At 42.3% G+C, this 25,532-nt stretch overlaps 1 protein-coding gene across 1 annotated transcript in view; it reads right to left on the bottom strand.

The window, feature by feature from the left end:
* Positions 1-25,532, bottom strand: part of LOC124616998 (protein Tob1-like) — a 168,606-nt gene that overhangs the window by 19,852 nt on the left and 123,222 nt on the right. The window contains exons 3-4 of the mRNA XM_047145270.1: positions 18,396-18,736; positions 1,704-2,110 (exon numbers count right to left, since the gene is read on the bottom strand). Coding sequence (XP_047001226.1) covers positions 1,704-2,110; positions 18,396-18,674 — 686 coding nt within the window. The 5' untranslated portion in view covers positions 18,675-18,736. The remainder of the gene's footprint in view (positions 1-1,703; positions 2,111-18,395; positions 18,737-25,532) is intronic.

The raw sequence follows: 25,532 nt of genomic DNA, 5'->3' as shown, positions 1-25,532 counted from the left end.
ATCGTAAATTGTGACTTATTCGATAGATGATTGTTGTTTTTTTAAAAAATATCGTAAAGTCTTGCACCAAATTTGAATAAAGAGTGTTACTGAAAATTGTGTGCAATTTCACCAGTTATCCCTTGGTACCTACTTCCACTTTACATTTTGTGTATTAATTGTGACTAATAACCTTTCGTGAGCCAGTAGTAATTTAACGGTTCAGGTTGTAGACCAAGAACGAAACCAGAATTGTGAGCATAGTTGTTTACAGACCACGGATGCGGTTTTAATCCAATGATGTTGTTGTTGTTGTGGTCTTCAGTCCTGAGACTGGTTTGATGTAGCTCTCCATGCTACTCTATCCTGTGTAAGCTTCTTCATCTCCCAGTACCTACTGCAGCCTACATCCTTCTGAATCTGCTTACTGTATTCATCTCTTGGTCTCCCTCTACGGTTTTTACCCTCCACGCTGCCCTCCAGTACTAAATTGATGATCCCTTGATGTCTCAGAAGTATCAACCGATCCCTTCTTCTTATCAAGTTGTGCCACAAACTCCTCTTCTCCCCAATTCTATTCAGTACCTCCTCATTAGTTATGTGATCTACCCATCTAATCTTCAGTAGCACCACATTTAGAAAGCTTCTATTCTCTTCTTGTCTAAACTATTTATCGTCCATGTTTGACTTCCATACATGGCTACACGCCATACAAATACTTTCAGAAACGACTTCCTGACACTTAAATCAATACTCAATGTTAACAAATTTTTCTTCTTCGGAAACGCTTTCCTTGCGATTGCCAGTCTATATTTTATATCCTCTCTACTTCGACCATCATCAGTTATTTTGCACCCCAAATAGCAAACCTCATTTACTACATAAAGCGTCTCATTTCCTAATCACCCGATTTAATTCGACTACATTCCATTATTCTCGTTTTGTTTTTGTTGATGTTCATCTTATATCCTCCCTTCAAGATACTGTCCATTCCGTTCAGCTGCTCTTCCAGGTCTTTTGCCGTCTCTGACAGAATTACAATGTCATCGGCGATCCTCAAAGTTTTTATTTCTTCTACATGGATTTTAATGCCTACTCTAAATGATTGTTTTGCTTCCCTTACTGCTTGCTCAATATACAGATTGAATAACATCGAGGAGAGGCTACAATCCTGTCTCACTCCCTTCCCAACCACTGCTTCCCTTTCATGCCCCTCGACTCTTATAACTACCATCTGGTTTCTGTACAAATTGTAGATAGCCTTTCGCTCCCTGTATTTTACCCCTGCCACCTTCATAACGTGAAAGAGAGTATTCCAGTCAACATTGTCAAAAGCTTTCTCTAAGTCTACAAATGCTAGAAATGTGGGTTTGCCTTTCCTTAATCTATTTTCTAAGATAAGTCGTAAGGTCAGTATTGCTTCACGTGTTCCAAAGTTTCTACGGAACTCATACTGATCTTCCCCGAGGTCGGCTTCTACCAGTTTTTCCATTCGTCTGTAGAGAATTCGCGTTAGTATTTTGCAGCTGTGACTTATTAAACTGATAGTTTGGTAATTTTCCCGTCAACACCTGCTTTTTGTGGGATTGGAATTATTGTATTCTTCTTGAAGTCTGAGGGTATTTCGCCTGTCTCAAACATCTTGCTCACCAGATGGTTGAGTTTACGTGTGGTAAACTAAATAAGCATTTTTAGCGGATCCTTTCGAATAATTGTGCAGGTACCTGTTGGCCCTCTTGCTGGAGGTCTTGAGCTTGGTGCTGCCGAACTTGGTCTGCGCGAAGGTGGCGGTGGTGAAGGTGAGCGGCGGCGGCGGCGGCCTGGTGAGGAAGGAGGCGGCGACGGGCGACGGCGACCCGGCCGGGCTGGGCGCGGGCTGCGGCGACGCCGAGCCGGCGTGCGCCTCCGCCTCCACCGGCCGGAAGCACTGCGCCTCCGGGTTGAAGGTGCGCGTCACCTCGCGGTCCTCGGCCGACGCCGCCGCCGGGCCGCCCCCGCTGCCGCCCCCGCTGCCGCCCGCCGCCGGCGAGCCCTCGCCGCCGGCGCCCCCCGCGCCCGCCCCCGACTCGCTCAGCAGCAGCTTCACCGCGCCCTTCTCGCCGATCCGGTAGCTCACCTCTCCAGGGTCCACCTGCCGGAAATGGTGCTCTGTCAGCAGGCATATCACTATCACAAGTAGGTTTTGCAATGTATTTCAGAAACATCGCATGTTGTCTCCGTTGTTATACAACTAATTTTATCAAACAGGTATAGGTAAATGGCTAAACGTAACATAATAAATTATACAGTACGTCAGAGAGTAACTCTCAAAGTTACACTACTGGCCATTAAAATTGCTACACCAAGAAGAAATGCAGATGATAAACGGGTATTCATTGGACAAATATATTGTACTAGAACTGACGATTACATTTTCACGCAATTTGGGTGCATAGATCCTGAGAAATCAGTACCCAGAACAACCACCTCTGGACGTAATAACGGCCTAGATACGCCTGGGCATTGAATCAAACAGAGCTTGGATGGCGTGTACAGGTACAGCTGCCCATGCAGCTTCAACACGATACCACAGTTCATCAACAGTAGTGACTGGCGTATTGTGACGAGCCAGTTGCTGGGCCACCATTCACCAGAGGTTTTCAGTTGGGGAGAGATCTGGAGACTGTACTGGCCAGGGCAGTAGTCGAACATTTTAAGTATCCAGAAAGGCCCGTACAGGACCTGCAACATGCCGTCGTGCATTATCCTGCTGAAATGTAGGGTTTCGCAGGGATCGAATGAAGGGTAGAGCCACGGGTCGTAACACATCTGAAATGTAACGTCCTTTGTTCAAAGTGCTGTTAATGCGTACAAGACGTGACCCAGACGTGTAACCAATGGCACCCCATACCATCACGCCGGGTGATACGCCAGTATGGGGATGACGAATACACGCTTCCAATGTGCGTTCACCGCGATGTCGCCAAACACGGATGCGACCATCGTGATGCTGTAAACAGAACCTCGATTCATCCGAAAAAATGACGTTTTGCCATTCGTGCACCCAGGTTGGTCGTTGAGTACACCATCGCAGGCGCTCCTGTCTGTGATGCAGCGTCGAGGGTAACCGCAGCCATGGTCTCCGAGCTGATAGTCCATGCTTCTTCAAACTTCGTCGAACTGTTCGTGCAGATGGTTGTTGTCTTGCAAACGTCCCCATCTGTTGACTCAGGGATCGAGACGTGGCTGCACGATCCGTTACAGCCATGCGGATAAGATGAATGTCATCTCGACTGCTAGTGATACGAGGCCGTTGTGATCCAGCACAGCGTTCCGTATTACCCTCCTGAACCCACCGATTCCATATTCTGCTAACAGTCATTGGATCACGAACAACGCGAGCAGCAATGTCGCGATACGATTAACCGCAATCGCGATAGGTTACAATCCGACGTTTATCAAAGTCGGAAACGTGATGGGACGCATTTCTCCTCCTTAAAACGAGGCATCACAACAACGTTTCACCAGGCAACACTGGTCAACTGTTCTTTGTGTATGAGAAATCGGTTGGAAAGTTTCCTCATGTCAGCACGTTGTAGGTGTTGCCACCGCCTCCAGCCTTGTGTGAATGCTCTGAACAGCTAATCATTTGCATATCACAGCATCTTCTTCCTGTCGGTTAAATTTCGCGTCTGTAGTACGTTATCTTCGTGGTGTAGCAATTTTAATGTCCAGTAGTGTATTTCTAACGTGGTATACCGGCAAGTTAGTTTCGAAAACTACTGACAGTGGCGCATCGACAGTAATTGCTAAAAAAGGTAGCGAACCAGGTAGAGAAAGCATTTTGTGTGCCCTAATTTGCGCATTGTCAATCGGTAGTGAGTGTGCAAGCACATCCGTGGCTATTTTCACAAGATACCAACAGTTAACAATTGCCTATAAATGGTACAAGATATTCAAGGAGAGTGGTTGTTTGTGCGATGGAAACATTCAGGTCTACCCGGTATTTAAGAGGAGACAGTGGACTGTGTCAGGGACGTGATGTTGCGAAGGCCCACAAAGTCTTTCTGTCAAGTTAGTGCAGGACTGAACATCCCTCAGTCAGCAGTGTGGGAAATCCTTCGTAAGCAATTAAGAATGAAGCCGCACAAATTTCATGTCCTGCCAAGCCATAAGGCACGATGATAAATTGCACCTTTTGCGGTTCTGCACTGATATGTAAACCATCTTGAAAATGATGTCTTCGCAAGAAAATTAATCGTCAGTCATAAAGGCGCCTTTCGTCTTTCGGTAAAGGTTCGACCTACACAACACGTGCGTAAGGGGGGGGGGGGGGGGCGGAGAGGGGACAAAGAATCCATTCACAACCGTCGAACATGTCCAGAATTCCGAGAAAATTAACATGACCTGTGCCGTATCCAACAAGATAGTTGACGGACCCTCCTTCTTCGCTGAGAGAAATGTGAATGATACCACCAGTCTCGACTTGCCACAACTGTGGCTCATGCCACACCCTGAAGCATAACAGGGACTTCTTCCTTCACATTTAGATACCTGTGTACGAAATTACCTGAAAGAGACGTTGCCACGTCGCTGGATCGGCTGCGCTGCAGCCACTGACTGGCGCTATTCAAATGGCCAACCACATTCTCCGATTTTGAGACCTCGCGATTTTTAACACTTTTTTATTAGATCGCTTTCTTGTCTGTTTCCTCCTTACAAATTTTGCAGTTGATTTGAAACTAACATCCAGATGAACTAGAGCCTTGAAATTTCAAACATCGCTCAAAACTATATGTGTCTCTTCGTTAGGGCTGTGAGTGGGGATGAAAAATGTTGCTAACAGCTGACGTCCCAGTTTCCCTGGAGGACTGGCGTGTTGTGGTAATAGTATCATAATGCATTCCAGACAGAATACAAGCGGGCAGGCACGGCTGAGCAGTGGACAGGCACGGCTGGAGATGGACAGAGAGACGGGCAGGAGGAGATGCGTGCAATACGTGTGACATACGCATAAAAGGGCAAAGCCATCAAGTATATGTAGTATAGTATTTAAAAAACCATTACAATAATGATTATGTTTAAAAATGCTTAAAATAACATTTTTATAGCAACAAGCTCAAAAAATGCACAAAATTTCTTCACATAATATCCATGATTGACAACACAAAATAAAACGAAATGTAGCAGGATTCGCATACTGCGGCTGGTGATCCTCTAAATATCCTAATTTGTGTAAAGCCTCGGCAAAGAGAACTGATTTCGTATAATGCTACTCAGTTACTTATCATTTTCAGTTAACAAAATACACACACGTGAAACGGTAAACTAAAACACAAACAAAAAAATCTACGAATTTAAAACTTAAAATAACAGTTTAAAACATAAAACAAATAATCAGAATAAGAAAGAAAGTTTAGATATTTTAATTAACTATGTCGAAAATACTCCAACAGCACATTGTGTGCAGCTTATAATCCAAAACATGGTGTTTCGGAAAGTAGTTTTATTATACATGGATGGGTGTGGCGTGCAAACTCCTTTAATTTATTTTGTAACAAAAGTTTTCATTTTTCAAAATTAATTAATTAATGGTGGCGGGGTATTTTGCCAAATTTCGAACGATTACAAAAATTGATTATAAAGTTTTTGAGAACATTAACTACATTTCAATTTTTATATGAAAGACATTTTGATATTACATGGTTTCGGAGACATTCGCTCTAAACTCAGCATGTGAAATTACCTTTCGAGGCGTGTTTTACTCTTTAAATGTGAAACTAGGCAAAAACGAAAAACAGGTATTGCATTATTTTGACCCCTCTACAAGCGCACCTAATTTCATCAAAATCGTTTATTTACACCCGGGAATTTTCCCTTGTTATTGAAACGATTCAGATTCTTAACATAGATATTTTGCTTAATGCTTTTCGATGTCTCCCATTAAAGAGACACATAAGACGCTCCCTGAATACTACGCTATCATTTCCGAATAGCAGAGACTTTCAAAAGTACCCGAAGCAGCAAGCAGCAGTAGGCGAGGGAGTGCCCACAAGTGCATGTCCTTTACCCGCTCAGAGTGCAAAGCTCCCGCTGAAGCCGTTGGACCACTTTCGCTTCTCGGCTGGCCTTGGCATCGCCTCAGACAGCAGGTCCGGTAAACCTGGCTTCCATAGTTCCAGGTACTTTCTGGGTTACGTGTGTAGGGAACTGCTTTGGGTGCGGTTTCAGTTCTACGAGTGTGCACGGTGTACCTCATAAGGACCGCCAGGTGCGTTTTCTCCGATGTTTCAGCAGATAATTTTAATTTCGCTTTTGTAATGCACAGCCGGAGTCAGCCCAAACAAACGCTGCTCATCACGTTTTTCATGCGACGCTCAGTATCGATCGAAAGCGTCGGTGTTTTTCCAGTTACAAACAAAATGGTTTTCAGAGCTGAATTTTACATGGCGATAGAGCGGCTCAAATTTTGTCTAGTGCGATATTTATTTTATCGAAACCTATTAAAGTGGAGAGTAAAAAACCAGGAACAACAAGTACTCCAACAGCGCCTGAGCAGCGCTAATGCAAGAGGGTAGCTACCAGTGCGGACTAGGGTGGTGCTGCTACAGGTGGAGTTCTGGCTGTTCTCCGTTTTTCACTTTCCCTGTTAATATATATATTGATAAAACAAATATCACACTACACCAATACGGGACCATTATATCGAATGACCACATAAAATTCCGCTTTAAAAATCATTTTGCTCGTAATGGGGAACAAAGTGACTCTTTCCGTCGACACTGAACGACACACGAAAGATGTGATGAGCAGCATTTGTTTGAGATGACTCCAGCTGTACATTACAAAAACGGAGTCGCAAATATCTGGCGAAACATCGGAGAAAATACGCCTGAAGACCATTAGGAGAAACACCCCGTATATAAACCACTGAATTACAGAAATTTTTGTTTCAGTAGTATTCTGAACTTTTCCTCAACAACTAATAATCAGCAGATGGCGTTCACCTTCACAGCGTGGACACACAAGATTTGCATGTATAAGACTGTTAGTTCGTTTAAAAATTGTAATACTACTAACTTTACGATGTTAGCGATATGAGTGATTAGCCACGCTTTTGTCATGATTTCAACGCTATCGATATCGATACCAAGTATTCAATAATTTCATAATATCGTAAGAAGCATTAAAGTTCCTTTACCAGTAGTCTTGAATAGTTCTTGGGAAAATAATAAATAACCTTTTACATTAATGAGACTATAGTGCATGCAGCATCTATATAGTGTACAGGAAACACGAATACAGTAGTAAAAATTACATATATCTACAGTTTGAAACAAACAAAACAAATTTCAGCAACATAAGAAGCAAATATTAATTATTTGCCTACTAAGTTAGAAAAAGGGTTCGACTATTGATTTTATATTTGAGTTGTTGTAAACGAGCATATCATAATTCCTTTTTTTTTCTAGTACGTACAATGAGTGGTTTTTTTTTCTTTAAAAGGAGATTATTGTAAATGAATGGTTTTGTCTTAAAGAATATCTTGTAATGATGAATGGTAACAGTGGTACATACAGATAGCATAAATGTCATGTAAAAGCCTATATTTTGTTTGCGGTTACAATATTTGTGATTTACTCTTTAGTTCTGTGTTTGATTTTTTAGAGTCAAGATAGTTCATGAAAACATAATATAATATCCATAATCGGCCTTGTGCTCTAAATCTTTTGGGCTCAAATAAAAAAGACAATCAACGCCTTGCGATGCTATCGGTATCTATGATTTTGTTCCGTTGTTACCGAATTATAGATACAATTTTAAACATTGGTACTGATACGCAAATATCGAATCTGGCACTCAAACGTTCCTAATACTATTATCACTGAAGGAAGTTTAGTACAGTTTTAATTAATAAAGTTTTAGAGTTCCTTCGTAGTCGCAGAAATTTTTTGCAAGGTAAACAAGTAATTAAAGCATTGTTTATCTTCTTAGTTAACTTATAACATTAAAAAAGGTCAATATGTCTCTATTACTTAATAGCTGTATCATCACCAGTCATATCACTTCTAAGATTATAATGTATTCCAGTTATCTGCTGAAAGTGTCATAATCACTTAAAAGAGTTTTCGAAATTGTTGTTGCTGCATATGTTGTGTAGGTACCCATAAATAGGAGAATAAATGATTTAAATGAGTACTTAAGAAAAAAGATTTTTACAAGTTTCGAGGACCCAGTGAAATGGGGCTAAGTAAAAGGATCAGTACTTTAGGCATTTCACGTTGCAAGTGCTGGTTTTCTGATTGCATAACAATTTATACCCCAAGTCTGGTATACTTTTCTTTTGTAAGCGACAATATCTTGGTAGAATTTAGCATTGAAATATGTTATTCAATATTTTGTTGCCATTTGTTTTTAGTTACAGCGCAGGACTGGGCAATAAATACATTGCAGTCTGTCTGTAGAAATGAACAAGTCGACTTGCAACGCTCTCTGTATCTGTAAACGTGAACAGTAGCAATGACAATCAAAGCCGTAAAATCAATTATTTTGCATCACGAAGGCCTCCACTAGTCGTTAAACTAGTCGCATAAAAATGAAGGTGGACTCTCCGAAATCACTATTTTAAGCACAATCGGAGAAATAAATACGACACGTGTTCTGTATTATGTGAAGTGTGAAACGTTAGTCGCATATGAATATTAGTTCCGCCTTGGCTAACTGATGTAACTGTGTTACTTTCAACAAGTCAGACGGCAATAAATTGACTTGCTTCGTTCACCCTCTACCTTAAACTTTACGATTGAAAATCTCACTGAACAAAAAGTAGCCATAGTAAAGAATTCTTTGTCAAGCATTTGCAATTTCTTACCAAGGGAGAATATAAAACAGAAGAGTTAAATTGAATCTGACTGAATCATCGTACACATTAAATCATTCAAGGTATCATTTTCTTGGCTTTCGTTTTGTTTCTTTTCTTCCCTCATGGTACATTGTCGTCTTGTATTTATACCCTTTTTCTTTTGGAAGATTATCGTAACACAAGAGCTGTACTTGTTTTCTTCCGACATTTTATTTGACTTATCCAGTCAATGATAGGGAAACCTATAATTTATTATTGACACCGAAACATGGCGCGGCTTGGCGTATTTCATTGCTCAGATGAGTTCATTGTCGCAATACGAGCGTATTTAAGGAAACTTTACAGTTTCTATTTTACTAAAAAGTGGTCAGGATGCTGGGAAAAGTGTATATACCTTTGACCATAGAGTTCCCAAATATTTAAAATTCACGGTCTCGTAACCTTTGTTGCCATTTACTCTAGAATTTTTCTTAAAAACTACACACATAGTAATCTCGTTAACGACAGTAATTCAGTGTTGCGTTGTTATCAGCGTACAGCTTCTCAATGTGACGAGCTTCGTTCCAACTGTTGAATTACTGATGTACCTTTTGTGAAAAGGTATTAACGGGAGAAGAGTGAACCTTATAATTTAGTCATAATAATGTCGAACAAATGATGTAATGAAACAAAGCTGTGCTGCTTCTGTTGCTGTACATTTATTTTTATGTTTGCAGCCATTATATTTTTTAACTTCAATTTTTTTGTCTCTCTGCTGTGGTAAAAATTGCAAAACTGGTTCGCTGTGTAATGCTTGGGGCCTGGAAGTAACAAGAAGCTGATCTCAAAATTCCATCGAATTTTAACAAGTAGGTTTTGAGAAAAGGTGCTTTTACATTACAAAAAATTTAAGATAAGGAGAAAAGTATTTTAAAAATGGCATGCAAAATTCACATTGCTGTATCCAGTGATTCGTTCCACCAGCAGCAGAACTCAAGTCACGCCTTTTGCACCGCGAGCGGCGCTACGAGCTAGGAACCTGGCTTCCAGCTCCACGTAGGACCGCGCGACGCCGATCGGCCTCTTCCGACTCTGAATAAAGAACCCAACACACCTACCGCAGGACTACTTCTGCGATGTTCACCATCGGCGCTCAGACACTGTGGTATTTATACGGCGACCACTGCGACGGATCTTGTCTCTGTGAGGTTTGCTGTGCTGGAAGGATACTAACCTACACCTCACAGTCCACTATGTCGGGACTTGAAGTCGAGTATTGTGTTTGTATTTTGTGTAACCAGTGTCTTGTGCTTAATAAACGAGATGTGTACCGCGAAAAAAAGGGGGGGGGGGGAGGGGTCAAATGGCTCTGAGAATTATGGGACTTAACATCTGAGGTCATCAGTCCCCTAGAACTTAGAATTACTTAAACCTAACTAACCTAAAGATTAACTTCTCATGGTTGGGATTCACAGTCATATATGTGAGAGCTTATTAACAGATAACACATGTATTATCCCCTATTATGCTATAATTAATATTCCCATCCTATCCTACTGCCCATTACAATCATAGCACTATTTAGTAAGCTGTATGATGTCGACAGATGAAAAGACTTTCGATATAAAGCATATAAGTTGTGTCCTTGGTGTGCACTGTCTTTGGTACCTGCACAGGCAGTATCTTTAGTAAATGTATTTTCACGCCAACTGACTTAGCTCCACATGTTGTCAGTGCACCTGAACTTGTATGAGTGATAGATTATTAGAACGATGGTAACATCGACAGTTCAGTATATATTTAACAACATATTAAGATGTAATAAGTGTCGTACTCATCAGATCTTGTGGGACTCTCACAGTCAAAAGGCTGCATTTTGACGACGACATTCTTGAACGCCATGCTCTCTGCCTCACCTATCGCATCCGTCTCTCCTCCCCCACGCGGATCCTGTACGATCTCATCCCCTTCCCCCACCTCCTCCTCTTCCTTGAAAGGATACGGATCCTGTACACCTCCCGCAAACTCGATCTTCCTCATCCGCTTGTCTCACCCATCCTCTCCCACCCCCGCCCGCTGGCGCACCTGTATTCCCACATCCCACCCGGTCTCCATCTCTCCACCCTCCTTACCCTCTCCCAAGGTGGCCTCCACCAGCTTCCCCTCCCTGATGATGTCCTCCTCCCCTCCATCTACCCCTCCTATCAACTTTGATCCTCCCCCCACTTCCTGTGTCCTTTCCTTTAGGCACCCTCCCTCCCTTCCTTTTCCTTTTCCCCCATCCCTTCCCTCCACCCCTCTTCCCCCGCACATCCCCTCCCCCTTCCTCCCTTCCCCCCGTCTCCCCTGCCAATGGCATCTGCTCTCCCCTCTCCCTCTCCTACCCCCCCCTCCTCCTCTCTTGGCAGGTCCCCGGACTCCTACACGGTTAGTGAACATTTGCGCGCTGGAGATCAACGCCTCTTGTTCTGTGTGTGCCGTCGTTTTGTGCTTAAGTGGTTCAGTGTTATTCGTTTTGTGCACCTACGTTCACGTGTGACAATTTTCGTTTCTGTCTGTGTCCAAGTGTCTGAACAATTTTATCTTGGACTCTACGCCCGTCAACGGCACCTTGTATTTTAAAACGTGTTTGTCTCCGTTTATGTGTCCACCATCCTTTTTCTCTAATTGTCTTCATTGTATCTTTGTGTTTCTCTGCGGCCAAAGAGCGGCTTAGTATGCTGCTGCAGGCCTGCCTGTATACAGGTTTCAAAATGACAATAAAGAAAAAAAAAAAAAAAAAACGAACGACGACATGTACTCACGTCAGATAGTTTTATTTTCTGACAGAATGTAAGTAATGTACATTTATCTCCAGTTTTTATAATTGAGCTACTTTATTAATGAAATGTTTGCTTAATTATTTATATACACCCCGTGCTTCACTTTTGTATTTTTGTGTTTAGGTAACTTTGCAGTGTTACTTGAAAACGGCCATAAGGCCGAAATTGCAATAGTAACAATAAATATTTTATACAATCAACAGCGACTATGATGTCTTTTAAGTAACCTAAAGACATCACAGACACACCCATGCCCGAGGCAGGATTCGAACCTCCGACCGTAGCAGTTGCGCGATTCCGGACTGAACCGCCTAGAACCGCTCGGCCACAGTATCGCGAATCAGCACACCTTATAATATACAAACATACACTCCATAACACGCCCTATGCATAGACTTTTTCTGTATATTACTGTCTTTGTCTCTGCTATTTCTGTTTCTGCTTTCTCTTCTTTCTTGTTTTCTTTCTTACAAGGGAACCTCCCCATCGCACCCCGCTCAGATTTAGTTATAAGTTGGCATGGTGGATAGGCCTTGAAAAACTGAACACAGATCAATCGAGAAAACAGGAAGAAGTTGTGTGGAACTATGAAAAAAATAAGTAAAATATACAAATTGAGTAGTCCATGCGCAAGATAAGCAACATCAAGGAGAATGTGAGATCAGGAGCGCCGTGGTCCCGTGGTTAGCGTGAGTAGCTGAGGAATAAGAGGACCTTGGTTCTAGTCTTCCCCCGACTGAAAATTTTACTTTTACTTTCGCAAAGTTATGATCTGTCCGTTCGTTCATTGACGTCTCTGTTCACTGTAATAAGTTTAGTGTCTGTGTTTTGCGACCGCACCGCAAAACCGTGCGATTAGTAGACGAAAGGACGTGCCTCTCTAGTGGGAACCAAAAACATTTGATCGCAAAGTCATAGGTCAACCGAGTCCTCCACAGGAAAACACGTCTGATATATTCTATACGACACTGGTGACGGCATGTGCGTCACATGACAGGAATATCCCATCTAACTTGTACACTTAGCGAATGGGTAAAAAGATTCTTCTACCTTGCCCGATTTAGGTTTTCTTGTGGATGTGATAATCACTCCCAAAAAAGTGATGAAAACATAAGAGTTTGTCACATAAACTGAAAATAAAAAATTAAACTTTTCACTCGAGGCAAGACTTGAACCTAGGACCTCTCGTTCTGTAGCTGCTCTCGCCAACCACGGGACCACGGCGCTCCTTCACTTCCATTGTCCTTGATGTTGCCTATCTTCGCATGGACTATTCAGTTAGTATATTTTATTAATTTTTTTCATAGTTCGACATAACTTCTTCCTGTTTTCTCGATTGATCTGTGTTCAGTTTTTCAAGACCTATCCACTGTGCCAACTTATAACTAAATCTGAGGGGGGTGCGATAGGGAGGTTTCCTTGTTAGCACCTCCACACTTATATTCACAGTTTGTTATTTCCGTAACCTGTAGATTCTGCAGAGCTGCAGTGCACAAAATGACTGCTTTCCCAACCATTCCACTCAGGATTAAGCGAGATTATAACCACCATTACAAATGCTTCCAACCAACCTTCAGGTATGGATGTTATTTTAGGGCACCTGAGTGATAGTGTGTGTTCTGAACTGAACGGGATTCGCACCGTAAAACCACATAAATATGTGGAGAATCAGAGATATGATATTCAGTCTCGAAACTGAATGTTATTTACTTTGTGAATCCAGAGAAGTCTGTAGATAATCACTTTGAGAGACGCCTACTCGAAAGTCAAAATTCAACACGTCATAATTGTATGGCTATAAAAGATGTTTGCCATGTTGTGTATCTGACCAGATGCCGCCATCATGCAGTCACAACCACTGGCGCCTGTAAGTTCCTTGCAGCAGCCTCCAGATGAGCTCACAAACGTGGACCTCTTCCTGGTTCCGTGCCAGTTCCTTCAGCGTGTGATGTGCGTCCGCCGATAGCGTAGACATCCGCCTTTGGAAGCTCTGACAATTGCGGACCACATTGCTTCCGCCTCGTGCTGGTGGACATTGAAGTACTTCTGCCCACAAGCACCAAAACACGGTGCGGCGCAGACACTCAGAGAGTTACTATCAAGCAGTTAGACAGTTCAGTTAAGTGCCTGCAGCCAGCTCAGTATATTACTGTAAAGACTACATTCTGGCTTAGCAGCTGCTAGTTATGGAGTAACAGAACGATCAAGAGTGTCTGTACGATTTCTGTTTGTTAGTGACAATATCATAGACTGCCAACTGACAGCAAAATGATGTATCTTCAACATTTCGCGGCCCTGTCAGTAACTGTATAAATATTAATTTTAACTTTAATAATCAACAGCCTCAGTTGCACCGTTTACCTAGAGTTGACCTAGGTTTCAGTCGGGATAACCCAACCTTCTTCAGAATAACGGTATCTACCGTTTGTCCATAGTGGACATCGTCAAGCTAAAACTACAAATCCATAAATTATCGTCAGACTATAAAACTTACCTGGAACTGCCTCGGCCCCACTTCGCGACCGCAATGCGGCAGCCACGAGTGCTGTACTGGAACCAGCCGAGGCAGTTCCAGGTAAGTTTTACAGTCTGACGATAATTTATGGATTTGTAGTTTAGTCCACTATGGACAAACGGTAGTTACGGTTATTCTGAAGAAGGTTGGGTTATCCCGTCTGAAAACTAGGTAAATTCTAGGTAAACGGTGCAGCTGAGGCTGTTGATTATTAAAGTTAAAATTAAAATTATTTATATTTCATTATTTTAGGTTTAGAACATGTAGAGCCACATATCAAACTGGACTAAAGTTATCATTTTGTAACATACTCGTATTAAATGTTATTTGTTATTTATTGCTGTTCAAATGGTTCAAATGGCTCAAATAGCTCTGAGTACTATGGGACTTAACTACTGTGGTCATCAGTCCCCTAGAACTTAGAACTACTTAAACCTAACTAACCTAAGGACATCACACACATCCATGCCCGAGGCAGGATTCGAACATGCAACCGTAGCAGTCGCGCGCTTCCGGACTGCGCGCCTAGAACCGCTAGACCACCGCGGCCGGCATTTATTGCTGTGTCTTCACGTTTCTGTTACAGTGCCGCCCTGTCAAACAAGTGTTCAATCACAGCACTCTTTAAGAAACTATAGCAAGGAAACACTTTTCTGCTACCGTGGATGTTTGGGCTGAATTAATAGCAGCAGTCAATTAGTACATTCGCAGCATACCTGAAACAAGTTTTCCTGGCTACTGTAACCTTTATTTTACACAAAAACGAAAGAAAAACCTGAAATTCAACTTTTTGCCAATAAAACTCGCTCATAAGCGCACTGGGCTGACAAAATAAGAAGAATATTTTTGTGATTAATCTTCATGGATGGAGCCCTAGGAACGTTCAGCTGTATTTCATTAACGTTTTTTGCTCGCGTATCATGTCATTTCTTGAAACCCAGAATCTACTCTGTGGGAATCAACATGGATTCCGGAAACAGCGATCGTGTGAGACCCAATTCGCTTTATTTGTTCATGAGACCCAGAAAATATTAGATACAGGCTCCCAGGTAGATGCCATTTTCCTTGACTTCCGGAAAGCGTTCGATTCAGTTCCGCACTGTCGCCTGATAAACAAAGCAAGAGCCTACGGAATATCAAACCAGCTGTGTGGCTGGATTGAAGAGTTTTTAGCAAACAGAACACAGCATGTTGTTCTCAATGGAGAGACGTCTACAGACGTTAAAGTAAGCTCTGGCGTGCCACAGTGGAGTGTTATGGGACCATTGCCTTTCACAATATATGTAAATGACCTAGTAGATAGTGTCGGAAGTTCCATGCGGCTTTTCGCGGATGATGCTGTAGTATACCGAGAAGTTGCAGCATTAGAAAATTGCAGGAAGATCTGCAGCGGATAGGCACTTGGTGCAGGGAGTGGCAACTGAACCTTAACATAGACAAATGTAATGTACTGCAAATACATAGAAAGAAGGATCCTTTATTGTATGATTATATGATAGCGGAACAAACACTGGTAGCAGTTACATCTGTAAAATATCTGGGAGTATGCGTGCGGAACGATTTGAAGTGGAATGACCATATAAAATTAATTGTTGGTAAGGCGGTTGAGATTCATTGGGGGAGTCCTGAGAAAATGTAGTCCATCAACAAAGGAGGTGGCTTACAAAACACTCGTTCGACCTATACTTGAGTATTGCTCATGAGTGTGGGATCCGTACCAGGTCGGGCTGTCAGAGGAGATGGAGAAGATCGAAAGAAGAGCGGCGCGTTTCGTCACGGGTTATTTGGTAAGCGTGATAGCGTTACGGAGATATTTAGCAAACTCAAGTGGCAGACTCTGCAAGAGAGGCGCTCTGCATGGCGGTGTAGCTTGCTGTCCAGGTTTCAAGAGGGTGGGTTTCTGGATGAGGTATCGAATATATTGCTTCCCCCTACTTATACCCCCGGAGGAGATGACGAATGTAAAATTAGAGAGATTCGAGCGCACACGAAGGCTTTCCGACAGTCGTTCTTCTCGCGAACCACACGCGACTGGAACAGGAAAGAGATGTAATGACAGTACCACGTAAAGTGCCTCCGCCACGCACCGTTGGGTGGCTTGCGGAGTGTAAATGTAGATGTACAACGTACTGTTCTTGGATAAATCATTTAGCTGTGTTTTTGATGTTTGTAATTCACATAATCGGTTTACAGAGTATGCAATTTCACCGTCGGACGGGCTTGTAGCACTCCAACTGATCCGAACCACAGAAATATGTAACGTGATGCAAAATGCAAACCACAGTTGAGTCGGAATAAGTTGAACCCAGAGAGTTGCAGTGGGCTGGGCGTGGCAGCTTCACAGGCTTAATCAATTACGTAGCGCGATCTTGTAAACGTCCCTATGGAAATGCTTCAGTGTTGCCACAGCTATGTAGACGGCTACTGTTTCGCCTGCAGCGGTAGCGTTTCGCAGTTGAAAGCTGGCAACAGAGCTGCGAGATATCAGGGTTCTTCTTCTGCCTTCTCCACTATAGGCAGCTTTACAAATTTTCGATGTGGTTACGTTTTGGATCACTTTATGTGCTTCTATCATTCGGTTGAATTGTGCTGTCAGATGCATGTCTGAAGATGAAATTGTGTAATTTCGAAATCGATTACGAGAATTACATAACACCACACCCCGTGGTCGTGTGGTAGCGTTCTCGCTTCCCGCGCATGGGGTCCCAGGTTCGATTCCTGGCGGGGTCAGGGATTTTCCCTGCCTCGAGATGACTGTGTGTTGTGTCGTCTCCATCATCATGATTCATCCTCATTACGGTCGGAGGAAGGGAATAGCAACCCACCTCCGCTAGGACCTTGCCTAGTACGGCGGTGCGGGTCTCCCGCATCGTCCCCTACGCTCCTCGGAGTATGGGACCTCATCATCAGTAAAAGAGTTGGATCGGTTGTTGTTGTTGTTGTTGATGTGGTCTTCAGTCCTGAGACTGGTTTGATGCAGTTCTCTATGCTACTCTATCCTGTGCAAGCTTCTTCATCTCCCAGTACCTACTGCAACCTACATCCTTCTGAATCTGTTTATCTCTTGGTCTCCCTCTACGATTTTTACCCTCCACGCTGCCCTCCAATACTAAATTGGTGATCCCTTGATGCCTCAGAACATGTACTACCAACCGGTCCCTTTTTCTTGTCAAGTTGTGCCACAAACTCCTCTTCTCCCCAATTCTATTCAATACTCCTCATTAGTTATGTGATCTACCCATCTAATCTTCAGCATTCTTCTGTAGCACAACATTTCGAAAGCTTCTATTCTCTTCTTGTCCAAACTAGTTATCGTCCATGTTTCACTTCCATACATGGCTACACTCCATACAAATACTTTCAGAAACGACTTCCTGACACTTAAATCTATACTCGATGTTAACAAATTTCTCTTCTTCAGAAACGCTTTCCTTGCCATTGCCAGTCTACATTTTATACCCTCTATACTTCGACCATCATCAGTTATTTTGCTCCCCAAATAGCAAAACTCCTTTACTACTTTAAGTGTCTCATTTCCTAATCTGATTCCCTCAGCATCACCCGACTTAATTCGACTCCATTCCATTATCCTTGTTTTGCTTTTGTTGATGTTCATCTTATATCCTCCTTTCAAGACACTGTCCATTCCGTTCAACTGCTCTTCTAAGTCCTTTGCTGTCTCTGACAGAATTACAATGTCATCGGCGAACCTCAACGTTTTTATTTCTTCTCCATGGGCTTTAATACCTACTGCGAATTTTTCTTTTGTTTCCTTTACTGCTTGCTCAATATACAGATTGAATAACATCGGGCTACAACCCTGTCTCACTCCCTTCCCAACCACTGCTTCCCTTTCATGTCCCTCGACTCTTGTAACTGCCATCTGGTTTCTGTACAAATTGTAAATAGCCTTTCGCTCCCTGTAATTTTCCCTTGCCACCTTCAGAGTTTGAAAGAGGGTATTCCAGTCAACATTGTCAAAAGCTTTCTCTAAGTCTACAAATGCTAGAAACGTAGGTTTGCTTTTCCTTACTCTAGCTTCTAAGATAAGTCGTAGGGTCAGTATTGCCTCGCGTGTTCCTATATTTCTACGGAATCCAAACTGATCTTCCCCGAGGTCGGCTTCTACTAGTTTTTCCATTCGTCTGTAAAGAATTCGGTTATAGAACAAGAATACAACAAAAATGAACTGTTTCGGGATGAAAATGTCGTCTTCATTCCCAACACTGGTTCTAGTTGGCAGAGACGCGCTACTGACCCAGACGGCGAGCTCCTGGGGCAGGTTGTCGAGCACGTCGTGCACCGGTACGCCGGCCTCCCTGGCTGCGCGCTGCAGCACCGGGTCCACGGGGTCCCCCGTCTTGAGGCAGCGGAACGCCGAGCCCTTGAACGGCTTGTCCGGGTACCAGTGGCCCTCGAACTTCTCCTTCAGGGCCTTCTCCAGCTCCTCGCCGAAGATGTTGACGCGCCGCCTCGGCAGCTTGTTGTACAGGTACGAAATGACGAAGTTGAGTGCTACTTGCACTTCGATGTGCATGTTGCTGGTGGGGTTTATCACTATTTTTTTGGTTTTTTACAAAAAGGTTCCGTAGTTGCTTTCTGAAACACAGAAGAGAGAAAAGTCTCAGTTAGAACCGCATCCTCATAACGCAAGTGAAACATAAAACAATCACCCAATATGACAACAAACATGCGACATCTCATGCAAAAAAAAGTAAAATATTAGCTGCTACTCCTCAGACAGATTTTGTTAAATACGTTTATCTGAACTAAAATAATATGAAATTTTTCTACCTCATTACATACTTGAACCGTAAATTAAATTGTCATGAGACAGGTAGTATACTCACGATCATATGTAATACACTACTGGCCATTAAAATTGCTACACCACGACGATGACGTGCTACAGACGCGAAATTTAACCGACAGGAAGAAGATGCTGTGATATGCAAATGACTAGCTTTTCAGAGCATTCACACAAAGTTGGCGCCGGCGGCGACACCTACAACGTGCTGACATGAGGAAAGTTTCCAATCGATTTCTCATACACAAACAGCAGTAGACCGGCGTTGCCTGCTGAAGCGTTGTTGTGATGCCTCGTGTAAGGAGGAGGAATGGGTACCATCACTTTTCCGACTTTGATGAAGGTCGGATTGTAGCCTATCGCAATTGCGGTTTATCGTATCTCGACATTACTGCTCGCGTTGGTCGAGATCCAATGACTATTAGCACAATATGGAATCTGTGGGTTCAGGAGGGTAATACGGAACGCCGTGCTGGATCCCAACGGCCTCGTATCACTAGCAGTCGAGATGACAGGCATCTTATCCGCATGGCTGTAACGGATCGTGCAGCCACGTCTCGATCCCAGAGTCAACGTTTGCGAGACAACAATCATCTGCACGAACAGTTCGACGACGTTTTCAGCAGAATGGACTATCAGGTCGGAGGCCATGGATCCGGTTACCCTTGACGCTGCGTCACAGATAGGAGCGCCTGCGATGGTGTACTCAGCCGGCCGGAGTGGCCAAGCGGTTCTAGGCGCTACAGTCTGGAACCGCGCGACCGCTACGGTCGCAGGTTCGAATCCTGCCTCGGGCATGGATGTATGTGGCGTCCTTAGGTTAGTTAGGTTCTAGGGGACTAATGACCACAGCAGTTAAGTCCCATAGTCCTCAGAGCCATTTGAACCATTTGATGGTGTACTCAACGACGAACCTGGGTGCACGAATGGCAAAACGGCATTTCCTTGGATGAATCCAGGTTCTGTTTACAGCATCATGATGGTCGCAACCTTGTTTGGCGACATGGCGGTGAACGCACACTGGGAGCGTGTATTCGTCATCGCCATACTGGCGATCACGCAGCGTGATGGTATGGGGTGCCATTGGTTACACGTCTCGGTCACATTTTGTTCGCATTGACGCCCACTTTGAACAGTGGACGTTACATTTCAGATGTGTTACGACCCGTGGCTCTACCCTTCATTCGATCCCTGCGAAACCCTACATTTCAGCAGGATAATGCACCACCGCATGTTGCAAGTCCTGAACGGGCCTTTCTGGATACAGAAAATGTTCGACTGCTGCCCTGGCCAGCACATTCTCCTGATCTCTCGCCAATTGAAAACGTCTGGTCAATGGTGGCCGAGCAACTGGCTCATCACAATGCGCCAGTCACTACTCTTGATGAACTGTGGTATCGTGTTGAAGCTGCATGGGCAGCTGTACCTGTACACGCCATCGAAGCTCTGTTTGACTCAATGCTCAGGCGTACCAAGGCCGTTATTACGGCCAGAGGTGGTTGTTCTGGGTACTGATTTCTCAGGATCTATGCATCCAAATTGCGTGAAAATGTAATCACATGTCAGTTCTAGTATAATATATTCGTCCAATGAATACCCGTTTATCATCTGCATCTCTTCTTGGTGTAGCAATTTTAATGGCCAGTAGTGTATTAGCTGCTGCTCCTCAGACTGATTTTATTTAGCATAATTATGTGAACTAAAATAATATGAAAAGTTTCTACCTCAATACACACTTGAACCGCAAATTAAATTGTGTCATGAGGCATGTAATAATTCGAAGGGTAGGTGAAATTTGAACGTTTTCACCGATAAGGAAGATGAAAGTTTTGTGGTCAAATCAAATTGCTCACTGACAATATTAATTAGTAAATTCCATCTAGGAAGCTCTTCAACTATTACGAATGACTGTGCCGATAATCACGAGATATAGCGTCTAGAAACGTCACTGTTTTCCAACGGCGTACTGTCTGTGTCTTTTTTTTTTTTTTAAACGATTCGCTTGGTGAATGAAGGAAAGTCAACACGACGGATCATGAGTCACATGTAGGTAGCCAGAGAGATTCTCGTTTGTAATATCCTTCGCTTCGTAAATGAAAATAGCAGAGATTTACTTTCGCTTGCAGCAATTTAATCGCCTGGTATTTTGTTTCACTCGCAGCAATTTGAACTGTGCTCTTAGGCTCCTGCTGGACCAAAACCTTGAAAATTGTGACATATTCGGAAAAAAGTCACATATTTGTAAAAACTCAGGCCATCCACAACCTCAGAAATTGTGACACATTCGGAAAAAAGAGACTACTACTTGTGATAATATGCTATATGCTATGACGTAATTACCTGCAAGAAATGTAACTAATTTTTAACAGCAGAACGCAACGAAAATCCGCCGATACTGTAGTGCACCGTAGCCAAAATATCCATAACATACATAGCGCAGTAGCTAGAACTATTCAAAAGATGACTGACTATTACTGACAATGGCTCTTTTGGTCCACTGAGGCCGTAATAAAAATTGATTGATAACTAAAGTTAACTAAAGTAGACGAAGTGTCAGCCTTAATACATGACATCTTGAAATCTGCGCCCTCGATATCATAATTTTTTTCTATATATAGATGAGATGTTTCCCGTGACAATGGGAAATTATGTGATACTAATCAAAGAACAGTGGGTAACTCCTGGAGCCCGACACATCGTTTGAATTTATGACATGGGCCAACCAAAAAAAATCAGTATTATGAATGGCTATTGGAAGACTTAAGTTTTGTTGGAAGCCTTCCAGGAAGGTGCGGAGCATCTGTAAAGGAGCTAGTTCTTGAATACCTGCAGTGCTTACTGGCAGGGCTACACCCCAGATGCTGAATAAATCCAGAGATGCGCTGTTGAGATCGAAACTTGTCGAGAGATACTCAGGGAACTCAAATAGGGATCTCTGGAGGAAAGGCAACACGATTTGGCAAAACAGTGTTTTCTAAATTTAAAGAACAGACATTCGACGAAAACTGTGCAACAGATCTACTGTAGCAATATCATATCTCACGCAGGGATCATGGGAACACCGGGGCGCATAGACCAGGAGTAATCAGCTTTTCCTACCTACTGGGCATTTTTGAATTTCTGTTAAGAGTAAAATTTTCCAGTAGGCCACCGGCTCCACGATAATGGTGATTTATAAAGTAAGGAAGTAACTTTACTTTATAAAAATTATTAAGTGGAGTTACAACACGTCAAAGCATATAATAATCATAACTTGCCAAATACTTTACACCAAATTTTTATGGAATGTTTTTAAAATCCCTGGCGCCTACCGCACTAGTGGGCGGTATGGTATAGGTGAACTACGACTAATCTAGACACTCGTTTCTCTTATTATGTTGTTGCCGCGCGGTCTAGGGGGCCATGTCACGGACTGCGCGGCCACTTCCACCGGAGGTTCGAGTCCTACCTCGGGCAATGATGTGTGTGTTGTTCTTAGCATAAGTTAGTTTAAGTTAGCTAAATATTGTGTAAGTCTAGGGACCGATGACCTGAAGAGTTTGGTTCCGTAGGAATTCACTCACATTTGAACATCATGTTGTTAATAGGACTAGCCCAGGAAACTGCGGGTTCGAGCGGAGTATGCTACTCAAAACTAACAGCAGTATCAAAAACAACAACAACAATACATAAATACGCGCGCACTCACTCACACACACACACACACACACACACACACACACACACACACACACACACACACAGGCGCGCGCTCACACACGCAAACATACTCGCTTTAATAGTGTGACGTTTTTTAAGTATACAAAGCGATACACTTAAAATAATAAAACAGGAAATTAAAGCCAACTAGAACAGCCGCTACTGTATCGTTAGCTTACTTTGATCCATAAGAATAGTATTGTGCTTGGCTCCCTACATAATTTCCGAGAAAGTTCTTTTGACTGGAATGAAACAAATTTTCTTCGACATTATTCAGATACGCGGTATTCTGAGTGCTTGTTCACACGTGAGTACTGGCAGGCTTTCTTGCTTAACAACATCTGACCATCACTAATCATGTAAGCGACAAGTAAAATGAAATTACATCTCATAAAACGAAAAAAAGACACTCTATATTACTTCAACGTGCAAACCATTGCATATGTGTAATTTCCAGTAGAGCATCGTGTTTATCTACGAGAGTTTTCCTACTTCTTATCTAACTTTTCAAATGTGTCCCAAAATTCTTATGTATCACTGAGGTGAAACAAGTATGGAAATTTCCAGTATTACGAAACTGAACGGTAAAATCGTTGCAGAACTACGAATACCATACACGCAAATACAAGCTTTTTTTAACATATATGTATGTCTGCAAATAATAAGCTACTTAAATACTGAGTGGAGAGCATTTCCATTACAGAGATAGTCTTCACCTAGTCTGCTGCCTACTCATCGATATACTTCCAAAACTTAAGGAAAGAAATACCGTACGCTACAGAACGAATCTTTACTTTTTTCTGCAGCGTGTATAAAATATCGCTGCAAAGTGTATTTGATCGTTCACTGAGCTTTCCGCACGTAGTTTTTACGAGAGCATGGGCGTTCTACATCTTGTGCTTGATTTGTTGTACTGCTCTCTCAAATATCTCTAAAAAAATCTATCATTAATTTACTCACTCATCCAACAAACACACACACACACACACACACACACACACACACACACACATATCAACAGTATTCTTCCTTCGGCGTAACAAATATTATTGGGTAAAAATGCACTTACTAATGACCAGTTCATGTAAAAAATTCAAAGTGTCAAAGTGTGAGTATTCGTTACTGCTTGGCTACCATCCTAAATTATTAGCTACACGTTCCTATATAAGTGTATTCATGATCTTCAAATGATATAGCTAATTTTAGGGCGGAGTTACCACGCTTATGTAAACCTGTTTGCCTGTGTGTCGTTTACTTGTCACACGAAACACTGACCTTTATCAAACTCGAATAACAAAAGTCAAATAAACAAAACAGAGCAACAGGCAATATTCTAGCAAGTGGCCATTGAGGAAGTACTGACCACTTTTTAGGTAGAGGAAACGTTTTCCTGGTGTGACGACTTAAACGCTTCGGCGAACGCTACAAGGATAGACAGTTTTAGCATTGCAAGAACACGTTCAAATGGCACAGGTTCAAAGCTGTAACTAAACCGCATCTTACCTCACTATTCATATTGACTTCACTGGAACGACACTTCATGTTGCATAGAAAATATGCAGATATTAATCTGTTGTAAAAATGGAGAGAAAGAAACATTTCACGTAACGTATGCTCGACAGCTATCTCTAGTATATTATTTTTAACTTACTACGGTAACAATGATAATGCAAGAATCAACATAGATTCTACAAAGTCAAAGAATAACGCACAATGTAACAGCGCCTTCAATGAGTTCTGTACATGAGGCACAGGAACGCTGCAGAAAGTATCCCTAAAATTACCTACTTAATTTACAAACTTACGCCCTACGTGATTTATAAATCAATTATCCAACCCTAGTTTTCTCGCGGAAACAACTATGCAGAAGGCAGATCAATCGATCAGGGAACAGCTAACCTCAGTTTCGCTAGCAGCTTCTACATATAAAAGAGCTTAGTTTTTTTTAACTAGTTTCAAAGTGCTGGGATAGAAACACTTCATCAAAAAGATTCACCCTGTTGTTCGCATTCAACACGGTTTGTTTTTGTTGTCCTGTTTATGGTAGGCATATTTTCCGACATAATTAAGGCATTTTCCTCAGGATAAACACTAATAGATGGAGTGCCATGGTCAACCCTTCTGACTATCACAGTAACTCTGTTGTTTTATAATTTTAGTGAGGCAGGTGAAGTATGAATATGTGCCATTAGATCAACTTACTAATTGGAATGCTATAGTACCCTAATTACAGCCAAATTAAAAGAGAGAGAGCTCAAGATGTGTTATACGACAGCTTGATTGACCGTTAACGGAACTCTTAACTGAATTTGGACGGAATGTAAAATTTTTAGTCGTTCCCACTGGAAGATATTTTTCACTGCCATCTAACAGTATCAAATAATAGGAACAACAACAATTGCTTCTGCAGTGCACATGAAAAAAGCTTCAGTAATGTAAGGATCCAATAACTACTGATTCACAAACAGAGTATCTGTTACAATGACCCCTTAATTTCTTCAGTGTCTGTTTGGACTGTTTTCGACTCACAACTGACGGTGCTAACCATAGATTACTAAACCCTCGTGAAATTTACGACTGCAGTAAGATATAAAACAGAACATTTTGTGCTTAATTTGGTTTGTATGATACCATTGAGGATCTAATAATGGTAATTAAATGATTCATAATCTATAAATTATGACTTTCTTCGAATAAAATGTCGAGTAGTAAACTTGACGATGGTTTAGTAGCAATGTAACGTTTCCCTCCCTTTAATGTTCTAGAGTTCAGCGAATTACGGTTTGAAGCACATTTCGATACCATACCCTTCGAAGAAACATCACAGACTATATCGTTAACTGCCAGCTGTGATTTTGTAGTCTGAGTTACTGATAGTACAGTTTGCTG

Source organism: Schistocerca americana, chromosome 1 (assembly GCF_021461395.2).
Source record: "Schistocerca americana isolate TAMUIC-IGC-003095 chromosome 1, iqSchAmer2.1, whole genome shotgun sequence".
NCBI classification, from domain to species: domain Eukaryota; kingdom Metazoa; phylum Arthropoda; class Insecta; order Orthoptera; family Acrididae; genus Schistocerca; species Schistocerca americana.
Note: the sequence above shows the minus strand (reverse complement) of the source record. Positions and strands in the feature narration are given on the sequence as shown.